Source organism: Osmerus mordax, chromosome 2, assembly GCF_038355195.1.
Source record: "Osmerus mordax isolate fOsmMor3 chromosome 2, fOsmMor3.pri, whole genome shotgun sequence".
Taxonomy (NCBI): Eukaryota; Metazoa; Chordata; class Actinopteri; order Osmeriformes; family Osmeridae; genus Osmerus; species Osmerus mordax.
The window spans coordinates 1906579-1931049 of NC_090051.1; the positions used below are offsets into that span (position 1 = coordinate 1906579).

The 24471-nt window shown below is 46.2% G+C and overlaps 1 protein-coding gene across 1 annotated transcript in view; it reads right to left on the reverse strand.

Annotated features, from left to right (window-relative positions):
- Positions 1 to 650: 650 nt before the first annotated feature.
- Positions 651 to 24471, reverse strand: part of LOC136932995 (protein NLRC3-like) — a 30037-nt gene continuing 6216 nt past the window's right edge. Inside the window, exons 6-14 of the mRNA XM_067228336.1 lie at positions 23000 to 23063; positions 22661 to 22889; positions 20569 to 22378; positions 20268 to 20435; positions 19162 to 19335; positions 14957 to 15127; positions 9777 to 9950; positions 6882 to 6928; positions 651 to 1901 (exon numbers count right to left, since the gene is read on the reverse strand). Coding sequence (XP_067084437.1) covers positions 1369 to 1901; positions 6882 to 6928; positions 9777 to 9950; positions 14957 to 15127; positions 19162 to 19335; positions 20268 to 20435; positions 20569 to 22378; positions 22661 to 22889; positions 23000 to 23063 — 3370 coding nt within the window. The 3' untranslated portion in view covers positions 651 to 1368. The remainder of the gene's footprint in view (positions 1902 to 6881; positions 6929 to 9776; positions 9951 to 14956; positions 15128 to 19161; positions 19336 to 20267; positions 20436 to 20568; positions 22379 to 22660; positions 22890 to 22999; positions 23064 to 24471) is intronic.

Here is a 24471-nt window from a genome sequence, read left to right on the forward strand (position 1 = left end):
AGTAGGGAGAGAGGGTGGGGGGGAGAGAGTAGGGAGGGAGGGTGGGGGGAGAGAGTAGGGAGGGAGTGTGGGGAGGGAGGGTGGGGGAGAGAGTAGGGAGAGAGGGTGGGGGGGAGAGAGTAGGGAGGGAGGGTGGGGGGGAGAGAGAAGGGAGGGAGGGTGGGGGGAGAGAGTAGGGAGGGAGGGTGGGGGGAGAGAGTAGGGAGGGAGTGTGGGGAGGGAGGGTGGGGGAGAGAGTAGGGAGGGAGAGTAGGGAGGGAGGGTGGGGGGAGAGAGTAGGGAGGGAGTGTGGGGAGGGAGGGTGGGGGGAGAGAGTAGGGAGAGAGGGTGGGGGGGAGAGTAGGGAGGGAGGGTGGAAGGAGAGAGTAGGGAGGGAGGGTGAGGGGGAGAGAGTAGGGAGGGAGGGTGGGGGAGAGAGTAGGGAGGGAAAGGATCACACTAGACACACACACAGTGTATATTCAAGTGGGTAATACTGTCATATTACTGGTCCTAAATGTAGTGTTTCCAGTGTGTGTGTGTGTGTGTACATGTGTGTGTGTGTACGTGTGTGTGTGTGTGTGTGTACATGTGTGTGTGTACATGTGTGTGTGTGTGTCTATAGGGCCACTGGGTCACCAACAAACACACAGCATGTCTTCTATCATCCTGTATAAAACATCTTTATTTCTCCTTATTTAGTCACTAAGACACTATTTAGTTCATCACATTCAGTGGAACTGAGATCAAAGACAGGATCAGAATCAGAATCAGAATGGGATTTATTCGCCATGAGAGTTTGCACAGACAAGGAATTTGCTTTGGCAGGAAGGTGCATACAATAAACATATACCTAAAATGTAAATATGTGGACTATCTATACTAAGGGTACATAAACTTGGATTGTTGTTTGTCAACAATGAACCCGTTAAGGAGTAGCATCACACGTGTGCGATAGTTCGAAAGCCCCACAGAGTAACGTCGCACGTGTGATTCTGAACATTCCAACCCACTATTTTCCGATAGACAAAAACGACATGACAAACGCTGTAGTATGGCTTCAAAATGTACAGTTAGGAGGCTAACAAGTAACGCTAGCAGGTAGTAGCATTGCTACGAGTATTATGCTAGGTTGCTAGGTAACGGAAGCTAACTAAAGCTAGCTAGCTTCCGTTTTGGAAAAATAACTCACTCTGGTGGAAGCGTCGGTAATATTTAGAGATATTAATCATATTTCATATCAGTAATATTTACATCTAAAGGTTAAAACAAAACAAACATTCTACACACAGCAATATTTACAAACACTCTGGGATATCAATCACAACTGTATACAGTTCAATCTTCAATGACATCTATGTGAGCACAGTGTGTGAGAGTGTGTGTGGGCTATTCTACCTGACACAGGGACACTGAGGAGTTATAAACCCTGAACCCAGGATAGAGGGGCTCAGTGAATGTGCTGTGGAATGTGTGCAGGTGGGTCAGTGTGTCAGAGGAGACTGTGTAGAAGGACAGAGTGCCGGCCGGCCAGTCCAGATACACTCCTACTCTGTGGGGGCTGGAGGGGGGGGCAGGTATGGCAGTGTACTTATTATTGTGCCTGGCAGAGTAACTGTTATCATCACAGTACAGACTCCAGGACTTGTTATTGTATCCAAGCACACAGTCATAACCCTCTCCTCTCCTGCTGATTCCTTTATATGTCACTGCTATATAAACCCCTCCTCCACTCCACTCTGCCTCCCAGTAACAGCGCCCAGACAGACCCTCTCTACACAGCACCTGTGGCCTGCCCTCAAATCTCTCTGGGTGATCAGGATACGGCTGCTCCTCTCTCCTCCTTGTCACCTTTCTGTTCTCCTCGGACAGAGAGAGTTCTCTGTGTGCTGTGTTTGGGTCCAGTGTGAGCTCACAGGCATCTGATGGGGGAGACCAAGACACAATATATTACTGATCATCATCATTCACATTAGAATGTCTCCCTCTTCCTGCCCTCCCCCTTTCATTCTCTCTCTCTCTCTCTCTCTCTCTCTCTCTCTCTCTCTCTCTCTCTCTCTCTCTCTCTACCCATCCTCACTCTCTCTCTCTACCCATCCTCACTCTCTCTCTCTCTCTCTACCCATCCTCGCTCTCTCTCTCTACCCATCCTCACTCTCTCTCTCTACCCATCCTCACTCTCTCTCTCTACCCATCCTCACTCTCTCTCTCTACCCATCCTCACTCTCTCTCTCTCGCTCTCTCGCTCTCTCTCGCTCTCTCTCTCGCTCTTTATCTCTATTTCTGTTCCATCCTCTCTACCCTGCTCTCTGTCCCTCCCCCTCTCTCTCTCTTCCACTCTCTCTCTCTTCCTTTCATTCTCTCTCACATGCTACCTCTCTCCCTCCAAATCCCTCTTTCCATCATCCCCCATCTCCTTACCCCTGATATGCCCCCATCACTCCATCTTGGGGAGGAGAGGAGAGGGAGAAGTGAAGAGAGGAGATGGAGGAGGGGAAGAAGGGGAAGAGGGGAGGAGAGCAGAGGGAAGAGGGAGGAGAGGAAGAAGGGAGAAGAGGAAGAGGGGAGGAAGGGAGGAGAGGAAGAAGGAGAAGAGGGGAGGAGGGGAAGAGGGGAGGAGGGGGAAAAAGGGAGGAGAGGAAGAAGGGGAAGAGGGGAGGAGGGGAAGAAGGGAGGAGAGGAAGAAGGGGAAGAGGGGAGAGGAAGAGGAGAGCAGAGGGAAGAGGGGAGGAGAGGGAGGAGGGGAAGAGGAGAGGAGAGCAGAGGGAAGAGTGGAAGAGAGGAGAGGGAGAAGGGGAGGAGAGGAGGGGAAGAGGGGAGGAGGGGAAGAAGGGAGGAGAGGAAGAGGGGAGGAGAGGGAGGAGGGGAAGAAGGGAAGAGGGGAGGAGAGGAAGAGGGGAGGAGGGGAAGAGGAGAGGAGAGGGAGAATGAGAAGAGGGGAGGAGAGGAAAAGGGGAAGAGGGGAGGAGAGGAAGAGGGAGGAGGGGAAGAGGAGAGCAAAGGAGGGGAAGAGGGGAGGAGAGCAGAGGGAAGAGGGGAAGAGGGGAGGAGAGGAGGGGAAGAGGGGAGGAGAGGAGGGGAAGAGGGGAGGAGAGCAGAGGGAAGAAGGGAAGAGGGGAGGAGAGGAGGGGAAGAGGGGAGGAGAGCAGAGGGAAGAAGGGAAGAGGGGAGGAGGGGAAGAGGGGAGGAGAGGAGGGGAAGGAGGAGGGGAAGGAGGAGGGGAAGAGGGGAGGAGAGCAGAGGGAAGAAGGGAAGAGGGGAGGAGGGGAAGAGGGGAGGAGAGGAGGGGAAGGAGGAGGGGAAGGAGGAGGGGAAGAGGGGAGGAGAGGGAGGAGGGGAAGAGGAGAGAAGAGGGAGGGGAAGAAGGGAAGAGGGAAGGGAGGAGAGGAAGAGGGGAAGAGGAAAGAAGAGGGAGGAGGGGAAGAAGGGAAGAGGGGAGGAAGGGAGGAGAGGAAGAGGGAGGAGGGGAAGAGGAGAGGAAGAGGAGAGGAAGAGGGAGGGGGGGAAGAGGGAGGAAGGGAAGAGGAGAGGAGGGGAAGAGAGGGAGGAGAGCAGAGGGAGGAGAGGAAGAGGGAGGAGGGGAAGAAGAGAGCAGAGGGAGGGGAGGGGAACAGGGGAAGGGAGGGAGGAGGGGAAGAGGAGAGAGAGGGAGGAGGGGAAGAGGAGAGAGAGGGAGGAGGGGAAGAAGGGAAGAGGGGAGGAGGGGAAGAGGGAGGAGAGGAAGAGGGAGGAGAGGGAGGGGAACAGGGGAGGAGAGGGAAGAAGGGAAGGGGAGAGCAGAGGGAAGAGGGGAAGAGGGGAGGAGAGCAGAGGGAAGGAGAGCAGAGGGAAGGAGAGGAAGAAGGGAGGAGAGGGAAGAAGGGAAGAGGGGAGGAGAGGAAGAGGGGAGGAGGGGAAGAGGAGAGGAGAGGGAGAATGAGAAGAGGGGAGGAGAGGAAGAGGGGAAGAGGGGAGGAGAGGAAGAGGGAGGAGGGGAAGAGGAGAGCAAAGGAGGGGAAGAGGGGAGGAGAGCAGAGGGAAGAGGGGAAGAGGGGAGGAGAGGAGGGGAAGAGGGGAGGAGAGGAGGGGAAGAGGGGAGGAGAGCAGAGGGAAGAAGGGAAGAGGGGAGGAGAGGAGGGGAAGAGGGGAGGAGAGCAGAGGGAAGAAGGGAAGAGGGGAGGAGGGGAAGAGGGGAGGAGAGGAGGGGAAGGAGGAGGGGAAGGAGGAGGGGAAGAGGGGAGGAGAGCAGAGGGAAGAAGGGAAGAGGGGAGGAGGGGAAGAGGGGAGGAGAGGAGGGGAAGGAGGAGGGGAAGGAGGAGGGGAAGGAGGAGGGGAAGAGGGGAGGAGAGGGAGGAGGGGAAGAGGAGAGAAGAGGGAGGGGAAGAAGGGAAGAGGGAAGGGAGGAGAGGAAGAGGGGAAGAGGAAAGAAGAGGGAGGAGGGGAAGAAGGGAAGAGGGGAGGAAGGGAGGAGAGGAAGAGGGAGGAGGGGAAGAGGAGAGGAAGAGGAGAGGAAGAGGGAGGGGGGGAAGAGGGAGGAAGGGAAGAGGAGAGGAGGGGAAGAGAGGGAGGAGAGCAGAGGAGGGGAAGAGCGGAGGAGAGGAAGAGGGAGGAGGGGAAGAGGAGAGGAGAGGGAGGAGGGGAAGAAGGGAAGAGGGGAAGAGGGGAGGAGAGGAAGAGGGAGGAGGGGAAGAAGGGGGAAGGGGAAGAGGAGAGGAGAGGGAGAAGGGGAGGAGAGGAGAGGGAGAAGGGGAGGAGGGGAGGAGAGGAAGAGGAGAGAAGAGGGAGGAGGGGAAGAGGGGAGGAGAGGAAGAAGGGAAGAGGGAGGAGGGGAAGAGGGGAGGAGAGGGAGGAGGGGGAGAAGGGAAGAGGGGAGGAGAGGAAGAGGGGAAGAGGAGAGGAGAGGAAGAGGAGAGAAGAGGGAGGAGGGGAAGAGGGGAGGAGAGGGAGGAGGGGAAGAAGGGAAGAGGGGAGGAGGGGAAGAGGGGAGGAGAGGAAGAGGGAGGAGGGGAAGAGGGAGGAGGGGAAGAGGAGAGGAGAGGGAGAAGGGGAGGAGAGGGAGAAGGGGAGGAGAGGAGAGGGAGAAGGGGAGGAGAGGAAGAGGAGAGAAGAGGGAGGAGGGGAAGAGGGGAGGAGAGGAAGAGGGGAAGAGGGAGGAGGGGAAGAGGGGAGGAGAGGGAGGAGGGGGAGAAGGGAAGAGGGGAGGAGAGGAAGAGGGGAAGAGGAGAGGAGAGGAAGAGGAGAGAAGAGGGAGGAGGGGAAGAGGGAGGAGGGGAAGAAGAGAGCAGAGGGAGGGGAGGGGAACAGGGGAAGGGAGGGAGGAGGGGAAGAGGAGAGAGAGGGAGGAGGGGAAGAGGAGAGAGAGGGAGGAGGGGAAGAAGGGAAGAGGGGAGGAGGGGAAGAGGGAGGAGAGGAAGAGGGAGGAGAGGGAGGGGAACAGGGGAGGAGAGGGAAGAAGGGAAGGGGAGAGCAGAGGGAAGAGGGGAAGAGGGGAGGAGAGCAGAGGGAAGGAGAGCAGAGGGAAGGAGAGGAAGAAGGGAGGAGAGGGAAGAAGGGAAGAGGGGAGGAGAGCAGAGGGAAGAGGGGAGGAGGGGAAGAGGAGAGGAGAGCAGAGGAGGGGAAGAGGGGAGGAGAGTAGAGGGAAGAGGGGAAGAGGGGAGAAGAGGGAGGAGAAGAAGGGAAGAGGGGAGGAGCGGAAGAGGGAGGAGGGGAAGAGGAGAGGAGAGCAGAGGAGGGGAAGAGCGGAGGAGAGGAAGAGGGAGGAGGGGAAGAGGAGAGGAGAGGGAGGAGGGGAAGAAGGGAAGAGGGGAAGAGGGGAGGAGAGGAAGAGGGAGGAGGGGAAGAAGGGGGAAGGGGAAGAGGAGAGGAGAGGGAGAAGGGGAGGAGAGGAGAGGGAGAAGGGGAGGAGGGGAGGAGAGGAAGAGGAGAGAAGAGGGAGGAGGGGAAGAGGGGAGGAGAGGAAGAAGGGAAGAGGGAGGAGGGGAAGAGGGGAGGAGAGGGAGGAGGGGGAGAAGGGAAGAGGGGAGGAGAGGAAGAGGGGAAGAGGAGAGGAGAGGAAGAGGAGAGAAGAGGGAGGAGGGGAAGAGGGGAGGAGAGGGAGGAGGGGAAGAAGGGAAGAGGGGAGGAGGGGAAGAGGGGAGGAGAGGAAGAGGGAGGAGGGGAAGAGGGAGGAGGGGAAGAGGAGAGGAGAGGGAGAAGGGGAGGAGAGGGAGAAGGGGAGGAGAGGAGAGGGAGAAGGGGAGGAGAGGAAGAGGAGAGAAGAGGGAGGAGGGGAAGAGGGGAGGAGAGGAAGAGGGGAAGAGGGAGGAGGGGAAGAGGGGAGGAGAGGGAGGAGGGGGAGAAGGGAAGAGGGGAGGAGAGGAAGAGGGGAAGAGGAGAGGAGAGGAAGAGGAGAGAAGAGGGAGGAGGGGAAGAGGGGAGGAGAGGGAAGAAGGGAAGAGGGGAGGAGAGGAAGAGGGGAGGAAGGGAAGAGGAGAGGAAGAGGGGAGGAGGGGAAGAGGAGAGGAGAGGGAGAAGGGGAAGAGGGGAGGAGAGGAGAGCAGAGGGAAGAGGGGAAGAGGGGGATGAGGGGAAGAGGAGAGGAGGGGACGAGGGGAAGAAGAGGGAGGAGGGGAAGAGGAGAGGAGAGCAGAGGAGGGGAAGAGGGGAGGAGAGGAAGAGGGAGGAGGGGAAGAGGGGAGGAGAGCAGAGGAGGGGAAGAGGGGAGGAGAGGAAGAGGGGAGGAGAGGGAGGAGGGGAGAAGGAAGGGGACATAGCACACACAGACGTACACACAGTATTGATGTGGGTAATTGTGTTAAATTACTGCTTCTAAAAGTGTGTGTTTACAGTGTGTGTGTGTCCATTTTTGACAGTGTCCAAGTCACTAATGGTATTGTCCCTTGTATGACCTTGTGTACTAGAACCAAGTAGCAGTCAATACTCACATTTCCTAAGGCCAGGTTTGATCCGGCACTCTCCACCATGATCCACACTGCAGGGATAAGCAGAGGAATGATGAAAATACACTTCACCTGTTGATAAGTGACTTAGCAACTGACTTTCTAAGTAAACATGTTGTTTCTCTCATCATCAGAGGTGTATTCCAGAAAGCAGGTTTTACAAACTCTGAGCCTAACCCTGAACTCTGACTTGATGAACCCTGAGATGGGAAGCTCAGAGTTATCGCTTCCAGAACAGCTGATCTGAGTTAGTTCATTTCTAATTCACTGGAATTACATTTTGTCATTTAGCAGACGCTCTCATCCAGAGAATTAGAAATTCTCATGCGTGCAGGCGAGTATGAAGACATTTTCAGAAAGCAGAAAAACTACTTCAACAGCAAAAGAGGCAATTGTTCATTCAGTACATTTCAAAGCAGTATATTAATTTCACATTTAACCACGTCTTACTAGCTTTGCTGGTTATGGCAGATCCAGAGTGGCTCTGGGCAGATCCAATAGTTTTAAACTTCAACAGAGTACCCGCCTTCAAGGAAGTTAACGCTTGTCAAGGGAGCGAGCCCAGACTCTCTGTACAAATGAAATGTACGAGAGTCTGGTTAGGACCAGGCTAACGTCTTACTACAAGTGAAGAAGAAATGGAACAATCCTATGTGCGCAAAACAACTGGCACATTCTTCTCCTTTTTAATGACAAGATTACGAGAAGGAGGGTCCATCAACCTCCACAGCACAGATTAACAGTGAGATGTTCAGGAAATGCCAGGTTAGCTCTGCATGGAAAACTGTAGAATTTCATGTCATCCGTATGTGTTATATGGCTTCAACAACAATCAGGTTGATGAGGAAAGGACCCCCCATGTCTGACAGTAGCTTCAGGCTCAGCATGAGGGAGGGGAGAGGGAGAAACTCATGGTTTGTTACAGAAAAGCTGCCAGCAAGCAGGTGAGGTTCACAGTCAGTTACCGTGGCAACACACCCAGTTTTCAGTGTTTCCCATACATTAATTTATTTGTAACGGCCCGCCACAATTAGAGATTTACCACCACAAATTTATAAAATGGTGTTTTTGCTTTTACTGTTTAACATCACAAAAAAATATTTAATAGTAGAGCTGCACGCAGCATACTGATTCGCTCAGCCCCTTCTTGCCCCGCTCGTGTTCTCTCTCTCTCACTACAACAGACACGTCTGTGAATAATCCCCTCTCTCCGTGCACGCTCTGATTCAATGCACGGGTCAAACAGCTTTTTCCCTCGGAGACAACAGGACAATCAATCTGGAGTTTACGAACGGTTAGGCCCAATCCCAATGTCCACCCTCACAGACTCACAGACTTTGAGGCACGTTCTCACTAAGTCTGTGAGGGCTTAGGGCTGTCCCACTGTCAAATTGTCAAGTTCGTGAGGGCTCTTTCGAAGACATTTTAGGCACCCGTAAGTCTGCATTTTTGCAGACTTGCCCACAATTCACAGCGTAGTGACGTGAAACACGAGGGTTACCGGGGGAAGCCTGGAAGAGAGAAAAAGATCCTGGCTAACCCTCCTCATAAGACAAGAAAGACGAAGAACAGTAAACAAACAAGCATGGAAGGAGCAACCAACCCTGACGTAAACAGAAATAGAAGTTAGAAATAACAGTTAACATCAGTAAGTTTAAACACAAAGCTCACTGACGGTTAATATAGCCAGAGCTGGGTGTAGTAGGGCTGCACAATTAATACAATTTTAATCACGATTTTGGCTTCCCACGATCAAATTCGCGTGATGGAGCGATATTTAAAATGCGGCATTCTTTTGGCAAAGCCAATTTAGCGCTCAGTAAACCATAGGTGCGTTCGACATTGGCTGCATGAAACGACCAGCGAGAGTTGCTGCTTGCAGTCGGGGAAGAGTTATAAACGGCTGCGTAAAGTCGGACATTCCTGCTTCCTGGTTTGCTGCGTTGACGTCAGTCATGGCCGATCAAGCGCTGTTTGCTTACTTCATCACTGACGAACTGCATGGTATAATTAGCCTACGTGACAAAAAAAGTTGTTTTGGTTAAAATCAACAAATAATCATGATAATTAATCGTGATCTCAATGTTGATCAAAATAATCGTGCTTATCATTTTGCCCATAATCGTGCAGCCCTAGTGTGTAGGTTGTCCTTTGATGATAAATTCCAAATATGCTTTCATCAGATTTGATCCAACAACATTAGTATTTTACCTATAATGCCGCAAAGTGCTGAACCATTCCAATTTATAGCATTTTGAGCTCTTGTAGCCTCTTGCACTCGATCACTTACTAGGTGACGTCAAGTAAGTGTGTGAGGGTTCAGGGCTTAGGGTTTAGGGGGGACATTGGGATTGGGCCTTAGTATCATCATTCTCTGCACAAAGGTGTCCAAAACTGAGTAAATATAATAATATTTGTAGTTAAAAACATTCGGCAAATATAACAATATGATATAATATTGATATGATATAATATTCATATAATATAATGTTTATATTATATGAAGCTCAAAAACTATTTTGCGCTCAAATTGATTCCATTTTCTTTTCTTGTTGAAGTCCCTAGCTAAATTCACTTCAAACCGACACTAAGACCTAGGTTTGAGCTGAGCTACATTTTACAACGTCTGGTTTTAGTGACCTCTCTTTCTGGAGCTAAAAACCCAGAGTTTCCCTCATCTCAGGGTTTAAAAACTCAGTTTTCACTAAACCCGCTTTCTGGAAATACAATTATGATTGTGGCTACAACCATATTGTAGATTAAACATGCAGTTTTAATTGTAACATCAAGAAATGCAAGGCCTATTAACGTAATTAGATATATTCAGTGTTAAGCGACATTACATTAAGAGGTATATATAAAAAACAAACATCTCCTTACTTCAGTTTCTCCAGTCTGCAGTGTGGATCCTCCAGTCTAGCAGAGAGCAGCTTCAATCCCTTTTCTCCTGGATGATTGTAGCTCAGGTCCAGTTCCCTCATGTGGAAGGGGTTGGACCTCAGAGCTGAGGCCAGAGAAGCACAGCCTTCCTCTGTGACCAGACAGCCTGACAGCCTGTAGAAAGAGGATCAATATTGTGACAGAATCCATCTGGGCCTCCAGAGTGAGTCAGCACAGAGGGGTTCATTTGGCAGGTACTGTCATAGCTGCACCTCCCCTCATTAGACAGAGTGACCCATGTAATCCAATATCAGAAAAGTTGAAGATGTAACTCTTTATCGTGTATAAGAATGATACTGTGTTCAGCATTCCATTTGTGTAGAGAGGCCAACCCCCCAGGTGAACTATAGGCAAGGTAAAGGCTTAGGTAAACAGAAAGATCCTTATCTTATCTATTAGTTAGCCTAAGCAGGGCCACTTTAAGACATATGCACGCACACACGCACGTGTGCAGGATCTATGCAAGGGAGCCAATGAAAGAAGAGCCATGTGACAGACAATTCTATATATTTGTACAACATGGTTTTTGTATTGGGAATGTTGGGATGATCATAGAGAATCGAGGATAAAGAACAAGCAAGTTTGCTTGTTCAATATTTCCACAATTTTAAACAGTTATCATATTCCAAAGGAAGAAATATTAGTGCATCTAAACCAGCCAAGATAAATTAAAGTAGGCTATAGGGAAAGGAATTGCACATTTGTGTGCCAGATAATATTTCCACAAAAATTCCCCCATTAAATACAATACATCATGACAGTTTGCATGATTTGAAATGGTCACTTATTATCACACTGGTATTTAATTATCACAGCAAACAATTACTGCACTGAACTTTAAGTAAAGCAAAAATAACAAAACCTGTAATTATCACTCGAACCATTCACGTCTTCTATGCTAAACCTAGCAGTCACGTGAACGTGAATGAGGTGAACGAATCCTTTCTGTTTCCTCTACTGAGCCAATGCAACAGTCCCTATGCGCTGCCACGAGAAGATGAACGAATCACTCACTGAGACGACTCGTTACTCCCCAGTCATTCTAAAGATTCGTTCAAAATGAAGGAATCGTTCACAAACGACACATCACGACTGGCCTCTTGGTTGATGTGAACATACCACTTTACAATTAATAGACGTACACAAAATAAATAAAAATGGCCATTCCTCTGTATACGGAGGTAGTGACCAAATCAACTAATAAGTCTCCCTGTGTGAGTTCTTGTTTAAACTGTAGTTAAGCTGTAGTTCTCCTTTAGCTTTCCGGCACAATAGACAGCATCTATCTTCCACTTTCCTAACTGTAGGAGCCATTTGTGTTTCTTATTGACATGTCATATTATTTTGGTTAGATAGAACTGTCAGAATATTTTGGACACTGGGTGGCAGTCATTGGAGGCACAGGGTTCTATATTTAGGGACACAGGTGACAGGAAGGGGCACAGGTAGAGGGAAGGGACACAGTTCTCACCAGACCAGAGAACAGACCACAGTGCACAGACCACCAATGACATTGGGAAACCTGGTATGTCAATCTACATTTTACAACTATGCATAATAAATAACAACTAAACGGCAAATAAGGACTGGAAAATCTGATACATTGTGTCAGCATAAGATCACTCCTAAACTACCTGTGTATAATGGCAACGATATAGACGTATTGGAAAACTAGAAACATTAAGCGAGAACTCGCCCTTTTATTGGAACTTGAGCTTCAAACTGAAAAAGGTGTTTTGTATTCCACAAAATCTGGCCGCTATCCCTAATCAAGGGACATTGTCGTCACCTGCGCTGGTCTGACAGATTGGAAACTCTGAAGTTCAACGCACAGGGAGAGTGTGTACTGGCAGCATCAAGCACGCTTTATTGAATGCTATAAAAGCCATATTGGGAAACGGATAATATAATGGTGTTGTTCGACTGAATGCTAAAATCTTACAACAATATCGTCTGTTTGAAAGTCGTGCAGTCGGCATACAAACGTTCCTGCATTACGCCAATGAGGTCTTATGCTTAATAAACAACTAAACGGCAAAGCCCTCTCCTGCTGCCTCTTCCTAGATATTTGTAACTACCTCCCGTTCCCCCTACCCTGCCTCAGTCAACTAAAATGTCATTTTACATATAAAACGGTGAAATATCAGCCTACCTGGCGAACTTGTTCCACTGAGTTGGATTCCAATTGAAGAATATCCCACCTCAGTCGCTCTTTATTAGCTACAAAATGTCCTGGTTTATACACCGTGAATATCCTGTGGTTATCCTGAGGTAAACTTCTTCAAAATTACAGTAAAAAAACTCTGAAATCCTTTTGTTCTGGACTGGAAAGTCATGTTTTGTTGACTTAAACTTTCAGATGTTAGCTACATTTTTCTTATCTTTGAATTTTCTGAGCAGATATACATCGCTGGTTCCGACGCCATTAGTTAACGTCGTTCTTTTTAGAAACACGGCTAACTGATCCAGAGATGGAGATCACATGACAGAACATGCAAACACGACATGCTATTGGACAATATTATCATAGTGAAATAACAGCAAGTTCTTCTGAAAAATGAAAGGGGAATTAAATGGAAGTGAAATTAACCAAATGTATGCAAAAAAAACTTAGCTACCCAATAAATGTATATATTTTAAAATAACAGAATGCTTATCAGTATTTATTTAATTCTGTTAGGTCATTAGATAACCATATTCTGCTACAAAAGAGCAACATAACTGCCTGTTGGCTCTGCCTTCCATCCTGAGAGAACAGGAACTGCTATATTCGGATGCTGTTCGTGGATAACGGTGTTGGAACAAACGGTTAATCATCAACACCATCATGCCTGTCTTTCTGTATTTCAACATTTCAACATTTTATATATAAAATGTTGAAATACAGAAAGACATAGAAAGACATACAGACATATATATATATATATATATATATATTCTACACTGCTCAAAAAAATTATGGAACACTTTTGAAAACACATCAAATCACAATGTGAAAAAAAATTATGTTGGATATCTATACTGATATGGACAGTTTAATGTCTTAGGAACGAAAGGATGACACATCTTTTGATGGAAATACGTTTTCATACTTTAAGAGGGCTTAATTTCATAGACACCCCAAAAATCTAAGTGAAAAAATGATGTGACAGGCTAGTTCATTTTGCCAAAATTTAATTTCTTCAACTCAAAATGCTTCTCAATATCTTGTGTGGCCCCCACGTGCTTGTATGCATGCTTGACAACGTCGCGGCATGCTCCTAATGAGACGACGGATGGTGTCTTGTGGGATGTCCTCCCAGATCTGTCGAAGGGCATCAGTGAGCTCCTGTAAAGTCTGAGGAGCAACCTGGCGGCGTCTGATGGACCGAAACATAATGTCCCAGAGGTGTTCTATCGGGTTTAGGTCAGGTGATCGTGAGAGCCATTCAATTGTATCGATTCCTTCATCCTCCAGGTACTGCCTGCACACTCTTGCCATATGAGGCCGGGAATTGTCGTGCATCCGGAGGAACCCAGGACCTACTGCACCAGCGTAGGGTCTGACCATGGGTTCCAGGATTTCATCCCGATACCTAATGGCAGTCAGACTGCCGTTCTCTAGCCTGTAGAGGCCTGTGCGTCCCTCCATGGATATGCCTCCCCAGACCATCAGTGACCCACCACCAAACCGGTCATGCTGAATGATTTTGCAGGCAGTACAGTGTTCTCCTTGGCTTCTCCAGACCCTTTCACGTCTATCACAGGTGCTCAGGGTGAACCTGCTCTCATCTTTGAAAAGCACAGGGTGCCAGGGGCGGACATGCCAGTTCTGGTGTTCTATAGCAAATACCAATCGAGCTCCACGGTGCTGGGCAGTGAGCACAGGGCACACTGTAGGACGTTGCGCCCTGAGGACACCCTCATGAAGTCTGTTTCTGATTGTTTGGGCAGAGACATTCACACCAGTGGCTTGCTGGAGGTCATTCTGTATGGCTCGGGCAGTGCTCAACCTGTTCCTCCTTGCACAAAGCAGCAGATATCGGCCCTGCTGATGGGTCGATGACCTTCTACGGCCCTGTCCAGCTCTCCTAGAGTAACTGCCTGTCTCCTGGAATGTCCTCCATGTACTGGAGATTGTGCTGGGAGACACATCAAATCTCCTTGCAACGGCACGGAGTTGGACAATATGTGCAACTTCTCTAGGGTTAAGAAATCGCCTCATGCTCCCACTCAAAGAGATCAAGAGGGAAAAACTTGAAATGGCCTCCACATGCAAAACCAGTCCTGTTTTGGGGTTGGCTCATTGTTGCCCCTCTAGTGTACCTGTTGTTAATTACATCAACACCAATGCAGCGGAAAGTACCCCTCTGCTACTTAACTGACCAGTTCATTATCAGAGAAGTTAATTCATGCCATACCCTGATAAAAAACTGTTCCTTTAATTATTTTGAGCAGTGTAGTTTAAAGTTGTTACATTATTGTCTGCAGTCTGTTCTCTTTTTGCTTTAATGCTATGTTACATGTAGCAAAACCAACCTCAAGGAATATAATGGCCAATATTATCTTTAGTGATCTGTGCAAATGACCAATACAAGTGTGTTCAACTTCCTAAAGAGCAGCGTTGCACCTGACACTTAAGGCTGAAATATACTTTCCGCTATGTACGTGTCCACATGCTGAATGGCTGCAGCACGTATCCTGCGTTTGTTTGGTGCGTACTTTGTGCACGTCTCCCTGGCCCTCAAATGTACAATAATATGATGAATAGTATATCTTAACCCTTGTGTTGTCATAAGGGTCAAAGATTACTGTAGTTTTATTTGACAGCAGAGAAAACTCCCAAATCTGTTTTTTTCCAACTTCAAATGTCTTACTTTTCCTAGTGACCCCAACATTCATAAAATGTAAAAAAGAATCAACCTTACAACAACCACAAAGACACACACGTCCACAATGGGAAAGTGATAATGTGTGCTACTGATTTAGATGACAGAGTCTATAAAGCTGCTGCAGATAATAGTCCCTCCAGTTCTCTCTTTGATGAAGCCATGAGTGAAACTCTGTTGTCTAAATCAACCATACAAATACATTACGGATTATAACTTTACTATTGTCTCATGTAGAACATAAATACAGACCTCAGTGTGTCCAGCTTGCAGAGTGGATTCCCCAGTCCAGCAGAGAGCAGCTTCATGCCGGCATCCTTCAGATCATTGTTATTTAGATCCAGTTGTCTCAGGAAGGAGGTTGACTTCAGAGCTGAGCTCAGAGAAGCACATCCTTCCTCTGTGATGTGACAGCCTGACAGCCTGTAGAAGGTTATCATGATATGGATTACAAACACAACTATCTTCTAGAGGTAGAAATAAAGAATATCAGTCTGATCATTTCCTATGGGTGTTGTTATTTGTTATTGTCACCCAGAAGTAAAATGTACATCTCCAAATTTAAGCAAGGTCAAAGGCATCAAAGCTAAGGTGCGAGTGAAATCTGAAACCCCCAGAACAGGTGTTATGCGTAAGATCGAAGACCATCTGTAACTATCAATAGTAAAATAACACATGAAAATAGGTGAGCAGTATGGAATTGTATGCCTGGGGGGTAAAGATCAGTTGGGTTCCAGAACCTGCTCGCATTTATTGGGATTTTTGTCATCTTTAAGACTGTAGCACAGTCAACAGACAAAGCACGGTACCATCACACCTTCTCCTTATCTCCCAGAGGAGAAGCTTCAAAGCTTCTGGCCCAGCATGGGGTCAGAAACAGAGGCCACATGGCCTCAGTATCAGACAAAGGATTTATAAGGAAGAACTTTCTTTTGTGGATTTACAAACATATTCTCAAGGACTACATGGCTCCTGGACACTATTTCAATGACAGTAGTATAATGTGTGCTTTTCTCATTTACTTGAGGTTTGATTATAACTTCCCTTCAAGTATAGTTAACCCTTGTGTTATCTTCGGGTCATTCTGACCCATCAGTCATTGTGACCCACCGTCGTATTGCGACAAATTTACCTCATACAAAAACAAAGTGAAGCATTTTCTTTTAACTGTCGGACTGTCTCAGACCCCCCACATTGGAATGGTTAAAAGAAAATAATTTTTACTTGTTTTTGTATTGGGTAAAATTGGGTAAACACAACGATGATTCGTTATGAACCTTTGGGTCATGTGACCCGAAGGCAGCACGAGGGTTAAGTCAGCCAATCTTGATATCAAAATGATTGTACCATACTAACAAAACCATTTATGAATGTTGTATTGTTATATTCTGAAGTTTACGCATTCCATGGACAGTTGAAATAACGGAACTCAAAGCTAAGAGCCACTTCACACCTAGGCAGATCTCAGGACGACGCCCAGGTGGGGAGTAACTGACCAATGCAAGCAAAAAGCAACATTTATTTATAAAGCACTTTAAAATCCATGATGAAACACAAAGTGCTGTACAGTAAAACAATAAAAAAAATGAAAGAGGTCACCTTCACGGGGACCCCCCCTGTTCTTTGGAGTATAAAACCCCCAAACGTACGATCACCCCCGCTTGTTCATAGGATTAAACTGAGGTGAACGCGTCACTCTCTAACCTATTCCTCTCAACCTGCAAATTCACTGAGCGCCCGGGACTTTGACGAGAGATTCCGCTTTCTATTCGTTGGACATAACAAACCATTGACTCCTTTCTTCAAACCGACAAAAGTAACTGCGATTTGCAATATTTCTTACTTGTGACATATTGGCATGTTGTGATTTAATTGTTAATGTTTGATTGTAGTTTACAAATGATTTTAACTTAACCCTCGTTAAGTCAGTTGCCCTTGATCGTCCATTGTTACTAGAAAGGCCTACCTTTCCCTCTCTACCTCTCTCCCACTCTCTCTCTCTCCCTCCCCCCTTCACACGCGCTCTACACAACCATTGTGTTGCTCGCCCTCATTAGCATCCAGCCACTGTACTACTCTGACTAACCCATAACTTATCTGGTATTTGTTCATTATAATTACATTCTCCTAAATAAATCATTGTGTATAATATTTGCGTATCTCTCACGTTATCTGATCTGCCCTACTTTCATAGAATCCACGACTTAAGATTAGACTGATTATCACGAAGGCTATTATTCAATATTATTCAATAAGGTTTCCTCTGTCCCTTCAACAAATAAGAGGTGTTGCCCCCAAGAACTACATACTTTATTATAAATTAAGTATTGCTAATCATAAACGAGCAAACCCCGCTACAACACTGAGTTGGAACTCTGATTATCTGTGTTCAACATCCATTTGCACATTTTATTTTCACATGGTTGAAAGTGATGATTTGGGGGCTCTTTTGCTGGATCAAGAGTCGGCGACTTCCACAGAGTTAGTGGCACCCTGAACCAAAACTGCTACCACAGCATTTTGCAGCATTTCAACCATCATCTGAGACTTGCTTACTTCGACCAGTGTTAAGCTGTGCTTGAAGCTGTTGTCCTGTGAGCCGCCTGTCACACAAGCTGTTCACTCTCAGAAACTTGTCTTCTGATTCTGTTGTGGCTTTGGGTCTGCCAGACCTCCTCCTGTCAGTTTCCTCTAGTTTCCAGGGGCCTTTTACATTTACATTTAGTCATTTAGCAGACGCTCTTATCCAGAGCGACTTACAGTGAGTACAGGGACATTCCCCCGAGGCAAATAGGGTGAAGTGCCTTGCCCAAGGACACAACGTCAGTTGGCATGACCGGGAATCGAACTGGCAACCTTCAGGTTACTAGCCCGACTCCCTCACCTGACTCCCTTTTGATGGTGTAGGAAACTGTACTCACTGAAACCTTGGCTTTATTGGCAATTTCTATCTAAAGTAAAGACCTACACTTTTAAGGGTTTATTATGGTCTGTCTTCCTTTGTTAATTGAAAAACCTAAACAATTTTTTTTAACCTCTGGCAGTTTACCGCTTACCTTTGTACTGTGGTGGAATTTTAGAATATAGTTAGAATGTATGTGTTTTATATAGATAGATAATGTAATGAACTGGGGCTTTGCAGGATGCAAGCTCTGTAGAATGGATGTAGTAGATTGTCTGAAGGTATTTATGATACCTAACTAAGAGCCAGGGGCATGGAGAAGGAGGACGTCAGCTTGAGTTCCCGTGACCTGAGGATCAGTTGATCAGGCCGACCTGACCTTTTGGCTAAGGAGATGGCCAAGTCAGACATTCTGTCTGTGTTTCATTAATTATCTTCTGACTTAGAGAAGTAGCTGCTACATCAAAGGACTGTGGGACACTGGCTTGGGAGTTTATTGTCTTAGACTGTCATTGATCAGTGCTAGCCAATCACAGAGACCACTGCATTGATTGATTAGGACCATCTGTTCTAAATTTATATAAGGCTGGGTTTTATGGTTGTTCTTCACCTCTCTCTCGAACAATCTGTAGGTTACAGCTTGCATGTCCTTCGCTATGACGGGTCCAGAGTACTCTGTTAATCTTAAGTTTGTACAAACTAAATAAATTGTATTGAAACCGCCATTCTTGACTCATCAGATTACACAGAGCCGCGATAATATTCCATGACAGTACCATTTCAGGTTGTTCACTGGACTTGAACTGCTTACATTTCAATAAAAATTGATAAAATGGAGGTGTTCTAAAACCTTTGACCGGTAGTGTATATATTCTAGTTTAAAGTTGTAACATTCTTGTCCGCATTCTGTTCTCTTTTTGCTTTAATGTTATGTTACATGTAGCAGGACCAACCTCAAGGAATTCAATGGCAAATATTACCTTTTGTGATGTGTGAAATTACCAATAAAAGTGTGTTCAACTTCCTAAAGAGCAGCGTTGCACCTCACACTTAAGGCTGAAATATACTTCACGCTAAGTACGTGTACACATGCTGAATGGCTGCAGCACGTATCCTGCGTTCGTTTGGTGCGTACTTTGTGCACGTCTCCCTGGCCCTTAAATGTACAATAATATGATGAATAGTATACCTTAACCCTTGTGTTGTCATAAGGGTCAAAGATGACTGTAGTTTTATTTGACAGCAGAGAAAACTCCCAAATCAGTTTTTTTTCCAACTTCAAATGTCTTACTTTTCCTAGTGACCCCAACATTCGTAAAATGTAAAAAAGAATTAACATAACAACCACAAAGACACACACATCCACAATGGGAAAGTGATATTATGTGTGCTACTGATTTAGATTACAGAGTCCATAAAGGTGCTGCAGATGATATTCCCTCCAGTTCTCTCTTTGATGAAGCCATGAGTGAAACTCTGTTGTCTAAATCAACCATACAAATACATTATGTGATTATAACTTTACTATTGTCTCATGTAGAACATAAATACAGACCTCAGTGTGTCCAGTTTGCAGAGTGGATTCCCCAGTCCAGCAGAGAGCAGCTTCATGCCGGCATCCTTCAGATCATTGTTATTTAGATCCAGTTGTCTCAGGAAGGAGGTTGACTTCAGAGCTGAGCTCAGCAGTGAAGCACAGCCTTCCTCTGTGATGTGACAGCCTGACAGCCTGTAGAAGGTAATCATGATATGGATTACAAACACTACCAGTGTTTCCCCTACCATTATATTATGGTCATTTTCCTCTCAAACACCAAGAAGGTTTGATTAGTCAGAGGACTGTCTGTTCAGGTTGGCTGACTTTACTTTTATCTCAAATGGAATCGTACCAAACTATAGTGTCAGAAATTGTACATGCAGTGCACCTTTTTCTTTCCTTTTTAAAATGTGGAGAAGGACCATTTTGAGGGAGGAACAGAAGGGTAACATTTGCAGTGGCCTCTTAAATTTTACCCTTCTGTTCCTCACAAAATCGTCATAGTAGTACAATACACCAAGAAAGTATTACATATTACATCCAATAGCAGGTCTGTCAGTATACCAAGCAGTATACGTTTCTGGCTATTTCTGACACACAACCCTTGATGCAGGGATAGTGGTGTCAAGCACAGGGACAACAGTACACTAGCAGACAGATACAAAACACAATGCCATGTCAATCTACAATAATATAATGAAGTAGTATGTCTTAAAGAGATTCCTGTCTCACCCTGATCTGTTTCACTCATCTCATGTTTGTCTCCACCCCCTCCAGGTGTCTCCCATCTTCCTTCCTACCCTCATTTATCCTGTTTTCTGTTTGGGTTCAGTTCTTCTCGTTTGTCAAGCCTACAGTACCAGCATGTTTTTCTCTACCTCCTTTAGTCTTTTCTGCCTCTTAGTTCCCCTGGTCCTTACATCCTGCCTGCCCTGACTTCGAGTCTGCCTGCTGCCCTGTACCTGAATGACTCCTTGTGGATTACGACCCTTGACTGCCCTGACTTTTTCATTGGCCGGACCCCTTGTACCTTTAACAGACCACAAACTTATGACCAGTGTGTGATTCATTGCGTGGTGTGAGATTATAACTATAGTTGTGTCATGTTGAACATGAATACAGACCTCAGTGTTTCCAGCTTGCAGAGTGGATTCCCCAGTCCAGCAGAGAGCAGCTTCATGCCTGAATCCCCCAGGTTGTTGTTACTCAAGTCCAGCTCTGTCAGATCTGAGGAGGGGAGAGCTGAGGCCAGCGCTTCACAACACTGTTCTGAGAGGTTACAGTCATTCAACCTACATGACATAAGGAGAACATGAGACATCATCAGAGTCATGTTTTGTATTATAAGAACATATGATAATCAAACACTATCACAATATGTGCTGTTGTAATATTATAATAAAAAATCTAAAGCCTTATACATACAGAGCAGTTTTGGAGTCTTTGACCACTGGCAGCAGCCTCAGAAGACCTTCCTCTGATCTGGAGTATATCTTCAGGTCAAACACATCCATCTTCTCTTCTGAAGTCAGCAACACAAAGACCAGAGCTGACCACTGTGTAGATGAGAGCTCCTCACTGGAGGGACTTCCTGAGCTCAGGTAGTTTTGAATCTCCTCCACCAGAGAATGGTCATTCAGTTCATTCAGACAGTGGAACAGATTCATGCATCTCTCTGCAGAGGGATCCTCTCTGATCTTCTCCTTGATGTACTTGACTGTTTTCTCATGGCTCTGTGTGTTGCTTCTTGTCTGAGTCAGTAGGCCTCTTAATTCAGTCTGATTGGACTCCATTGAGAGGCCCAGGAGGAAGCGGAGGAAAAGGTCCAGCTGTCCATTCTTACTCTGCAAGGCCTTGTCCACAGCACTCTTGTAGAATCCGACTTCTGGTTTCTCTCTGAAAAGAGTCAACACTTTTTTGGAACTGGAAGCTGATGGAGTCTCAGACATCAGATTCTCATCGTTGTTGATGAATGAGAGAAACACAAACACAGCAGCCAGAAACTCCTGAAAGCTCAGATGGACAAAGCAGAACACCTTCTGCTGGAAGACTTTACCATCCTGTCTGAAGATCTGTGTGAACACTCCTGAGTGCACTGAGGCATCACGGACATCAATTCCACACTCTGTCAGGTCTTTCTCATAGAAAATCAGGTTGCCTTTCTCCAGCTGGTGGAAGGCCAGTTTTCCCAGTGACAGAATACTCTGAATGCTGTCTTCATCCCAGTGTGGATCGGTCTCAGTTTTCCCAGCATACTTCACCTTCTTCTGTTTGGTCTGTAACACCAGGAAGGCTGTGTACATCTCAGTCAGGGTCTTGGGCATCTTCTCTTTCTTCTCTGTTCTCAGCATGTGTTCAAGGACTGTAACAGTAATCCAAGAGAAGACTGGTATGTGGCACATGATGTAGAGGATCCTTGATGTCTTGATGTGTGAGATGATTCTCCTGGCCAGGTTCTCATCACTGCATCTCTTCATGATGTACTCATCCTTCTGTGGGTCATTGAACCCTCGTACCTCTGTCACCAGGTCAACACACTCAGAAGGGATCTGATTGGCTGCTGCAGGTCGAGTGGTGATCCAGATGAGAGCAGAGGGAAGAAGCTTTCCTCTGATCAGGTTGGTCAGCAGCACATCCACTGAGGTGGACTTTGTGACATCACACCAGCTCTTGTTCTTTTTGAAGGCTAAGGGCAGTCGACACTCATCCAGACCGTCAAAGACAAACAGAACGTTGTACTTGTCGTAGTTGGAGATTCCTAATTCTCTGGTTTCCGAGAAGAAGTGATGGACAAGTTCCTTCAGACTGAACTCTTCTCCATCCAACAAATTCAGCTCTCGAAACGGAAGAGGAAAGATGAACTGGATTTCCTGATTGGCTAGTCCCTCAGCCCAATCCGTGATGAACTTCTGCACTGAGACAGTTTTTCCGATGCCAGCAACTCCTTTTGTCAAAACAATTCTGATATGTGTGTCTCGTCCAGCTGAGGGTTTAAAGATGTTGTTGCATGTGATGGCTGTTTCTGTTCTTGCTGATTTCCTGGATGCCGTCTCAATCTGTCTCACCTCATGTTCATTATTGACCTCTCCACTCTCACCCTCTGTGATGTAGAGATCTGTGTAGATCTTATTGAGAAGAGCTGGGTTTCCTTGTTTAGCTATGCCCTCGAACACAGTTTCAAACTTCTTCCTTAGTTCAGATTTGAGTTTCTGTCGACAAATCTCAGCACGCTCATCTAAACAAAAAACAACACGTTAAGCGTGTAGTAGTTTTAATTATTCACAGATTATGAACTGACAATGTGTCCTTTACATTCAATTCAAAACATATTTCAAATCTATGATCATTTATCAGGTGCACAATAATGAAACAGCTTAGGATACTCACACATGGTACAAGGTCATAGGAAGATCTACACAACATTGGGCTACTCTGAGTCTCATAACTTTCTTTGTATATCTAACCTTCATCATAAACCATCAATCGGTCAACTAAGACTAAATCTGGAGTCTCTTACTTTTCTCCAGAGTGTCAGCCAGCTCCTTGTGGTTCATGTTCCTCAGGACGTGCAGTGTGATCTTCAGAGCTCCCTCTCTGGCACTGCTCTCCTGCTTCTCATATTCAGGGTCCACCACTTCCTGGTCCTCCCTCTGACTCTCTAAGCCTTCTGGGAAATCTGAACTCAGAATCCTCTTCATCCTCTTCAGCTCTTTCTTCACAAACCTGATGACAGTCTCCTCAAGCACCTGAAGCAGAGAGGGAAGATATTAGATGAACCAGGAACTAGCTACACAGTAGAACAATATTTTACAAATGATTCTGTCTTGTTTGTACTTTATATTAACACAAAACTCACTGTGAATATGGAGGACAAGTCCTCATGGTGACTCTGGTCTGACTCAGACTTCTCCTGTTGATCTCTGAGGACAAGAGATGACATTACTTAACCACATGAACCACATGTATAAGGGCTGATAATCTACTAAGGAGTATTATCATACATAAGCATGAGTGGTAAACTTAACTGTATCCACTCATGCATACACACAGACACACTGTATAAGAGTGATACCATCACTACCAAGTAAACCATCTTCTATACCACTACAAGGCACTATTCCTTTAATACATTCATCAAAGATAGGAGCACTGTCACCCCCAGGTAAACAAGTGTGTTGTGGACACTGACTCTCATGCTGTCTGTGTGTGGTGTGTCTATGTGTGAGTGTGTGTGTGTGTGTGGTGTGTCTGTGTGTGTGTGTGTGTGTGTGTGTGTAGGTAGGTTATTGTTGTCAAATGTTCACTAGAGCTACACTGATCTTTGTTATTTGAATGTAAAGCTATTGTAACAAAATTACATGTTTACAATAAATGTCAAGTCTTTTAAGGTGGAGAAGTAACTCACAGGCTTATCCTGGAGCTCGCTCTAGTCTCTACTGAATTAGAGAGAGCAGCTTTGAATCATTTGTCTGCACCGACATGGAATGACCTAAGGGTAGTATGGTATGGCTTGCATAACTGCATTTGTTTCAGGGTAGTTTGTTGTGGTTGTGTTGTGGTTGTGTCTCTGTGTTAATATCAGGTAAAGTTCAACATTAAAGCAGCACAGTGGACTGGTAGGTTGTGGTCCTGTCTCTCACTGATCAAACACAACAAGGAGGTCAAAGGTGTTGATGTGTCTGATGGTGGTCTAGTGGTTAAACCATAGATACATAAAGAGAAGACCAACACCACATGTTAATGACATAATATTAATTATACCATGGTCTGGGTGAATACTTGATTCTGATTGGCTGCAGGGGTGTCCATTATCCGGTGATATACGGACACCTACTTACGTAGTTGCAGCAAAACTGTCTGTTCACCGTTCTAAATTATTGCGCTGGCTACATAGTATATGAGCCTGTACAAAGTGAATGAAATAAGTAACCATAACAACAGGGACGCAGTCACAGCCTCCATTTACAATTATATTCTATATATGATGTGATGAGGGATACTTTAGTATCTACAGTCAGCATCTCTAACCCTGTGTTTTAGTAGGGATGTGATGAGGGATACTTTAGTATCTACAGTCAGCATCTCTAACCCTGTGTTTTAGTAGGGATGTGATGAGGGATACTTTAGTATCTACAGTCAGCATCTCTAACCCTGTGTTTTAGTAGGGATGTGATGAGGGATACTTTAGTATCTACAGTCAGCAGCTCTAACCCTGTGTTTTAGTAGGGATGTGATGAGGGATACTTTAGTATCTACAGTCAGCAGCTCTAACCCTGTTTTAGTTTAACCAGCAGAGGTCAGTACATACCCTTCCTCATTAGAAGGTCC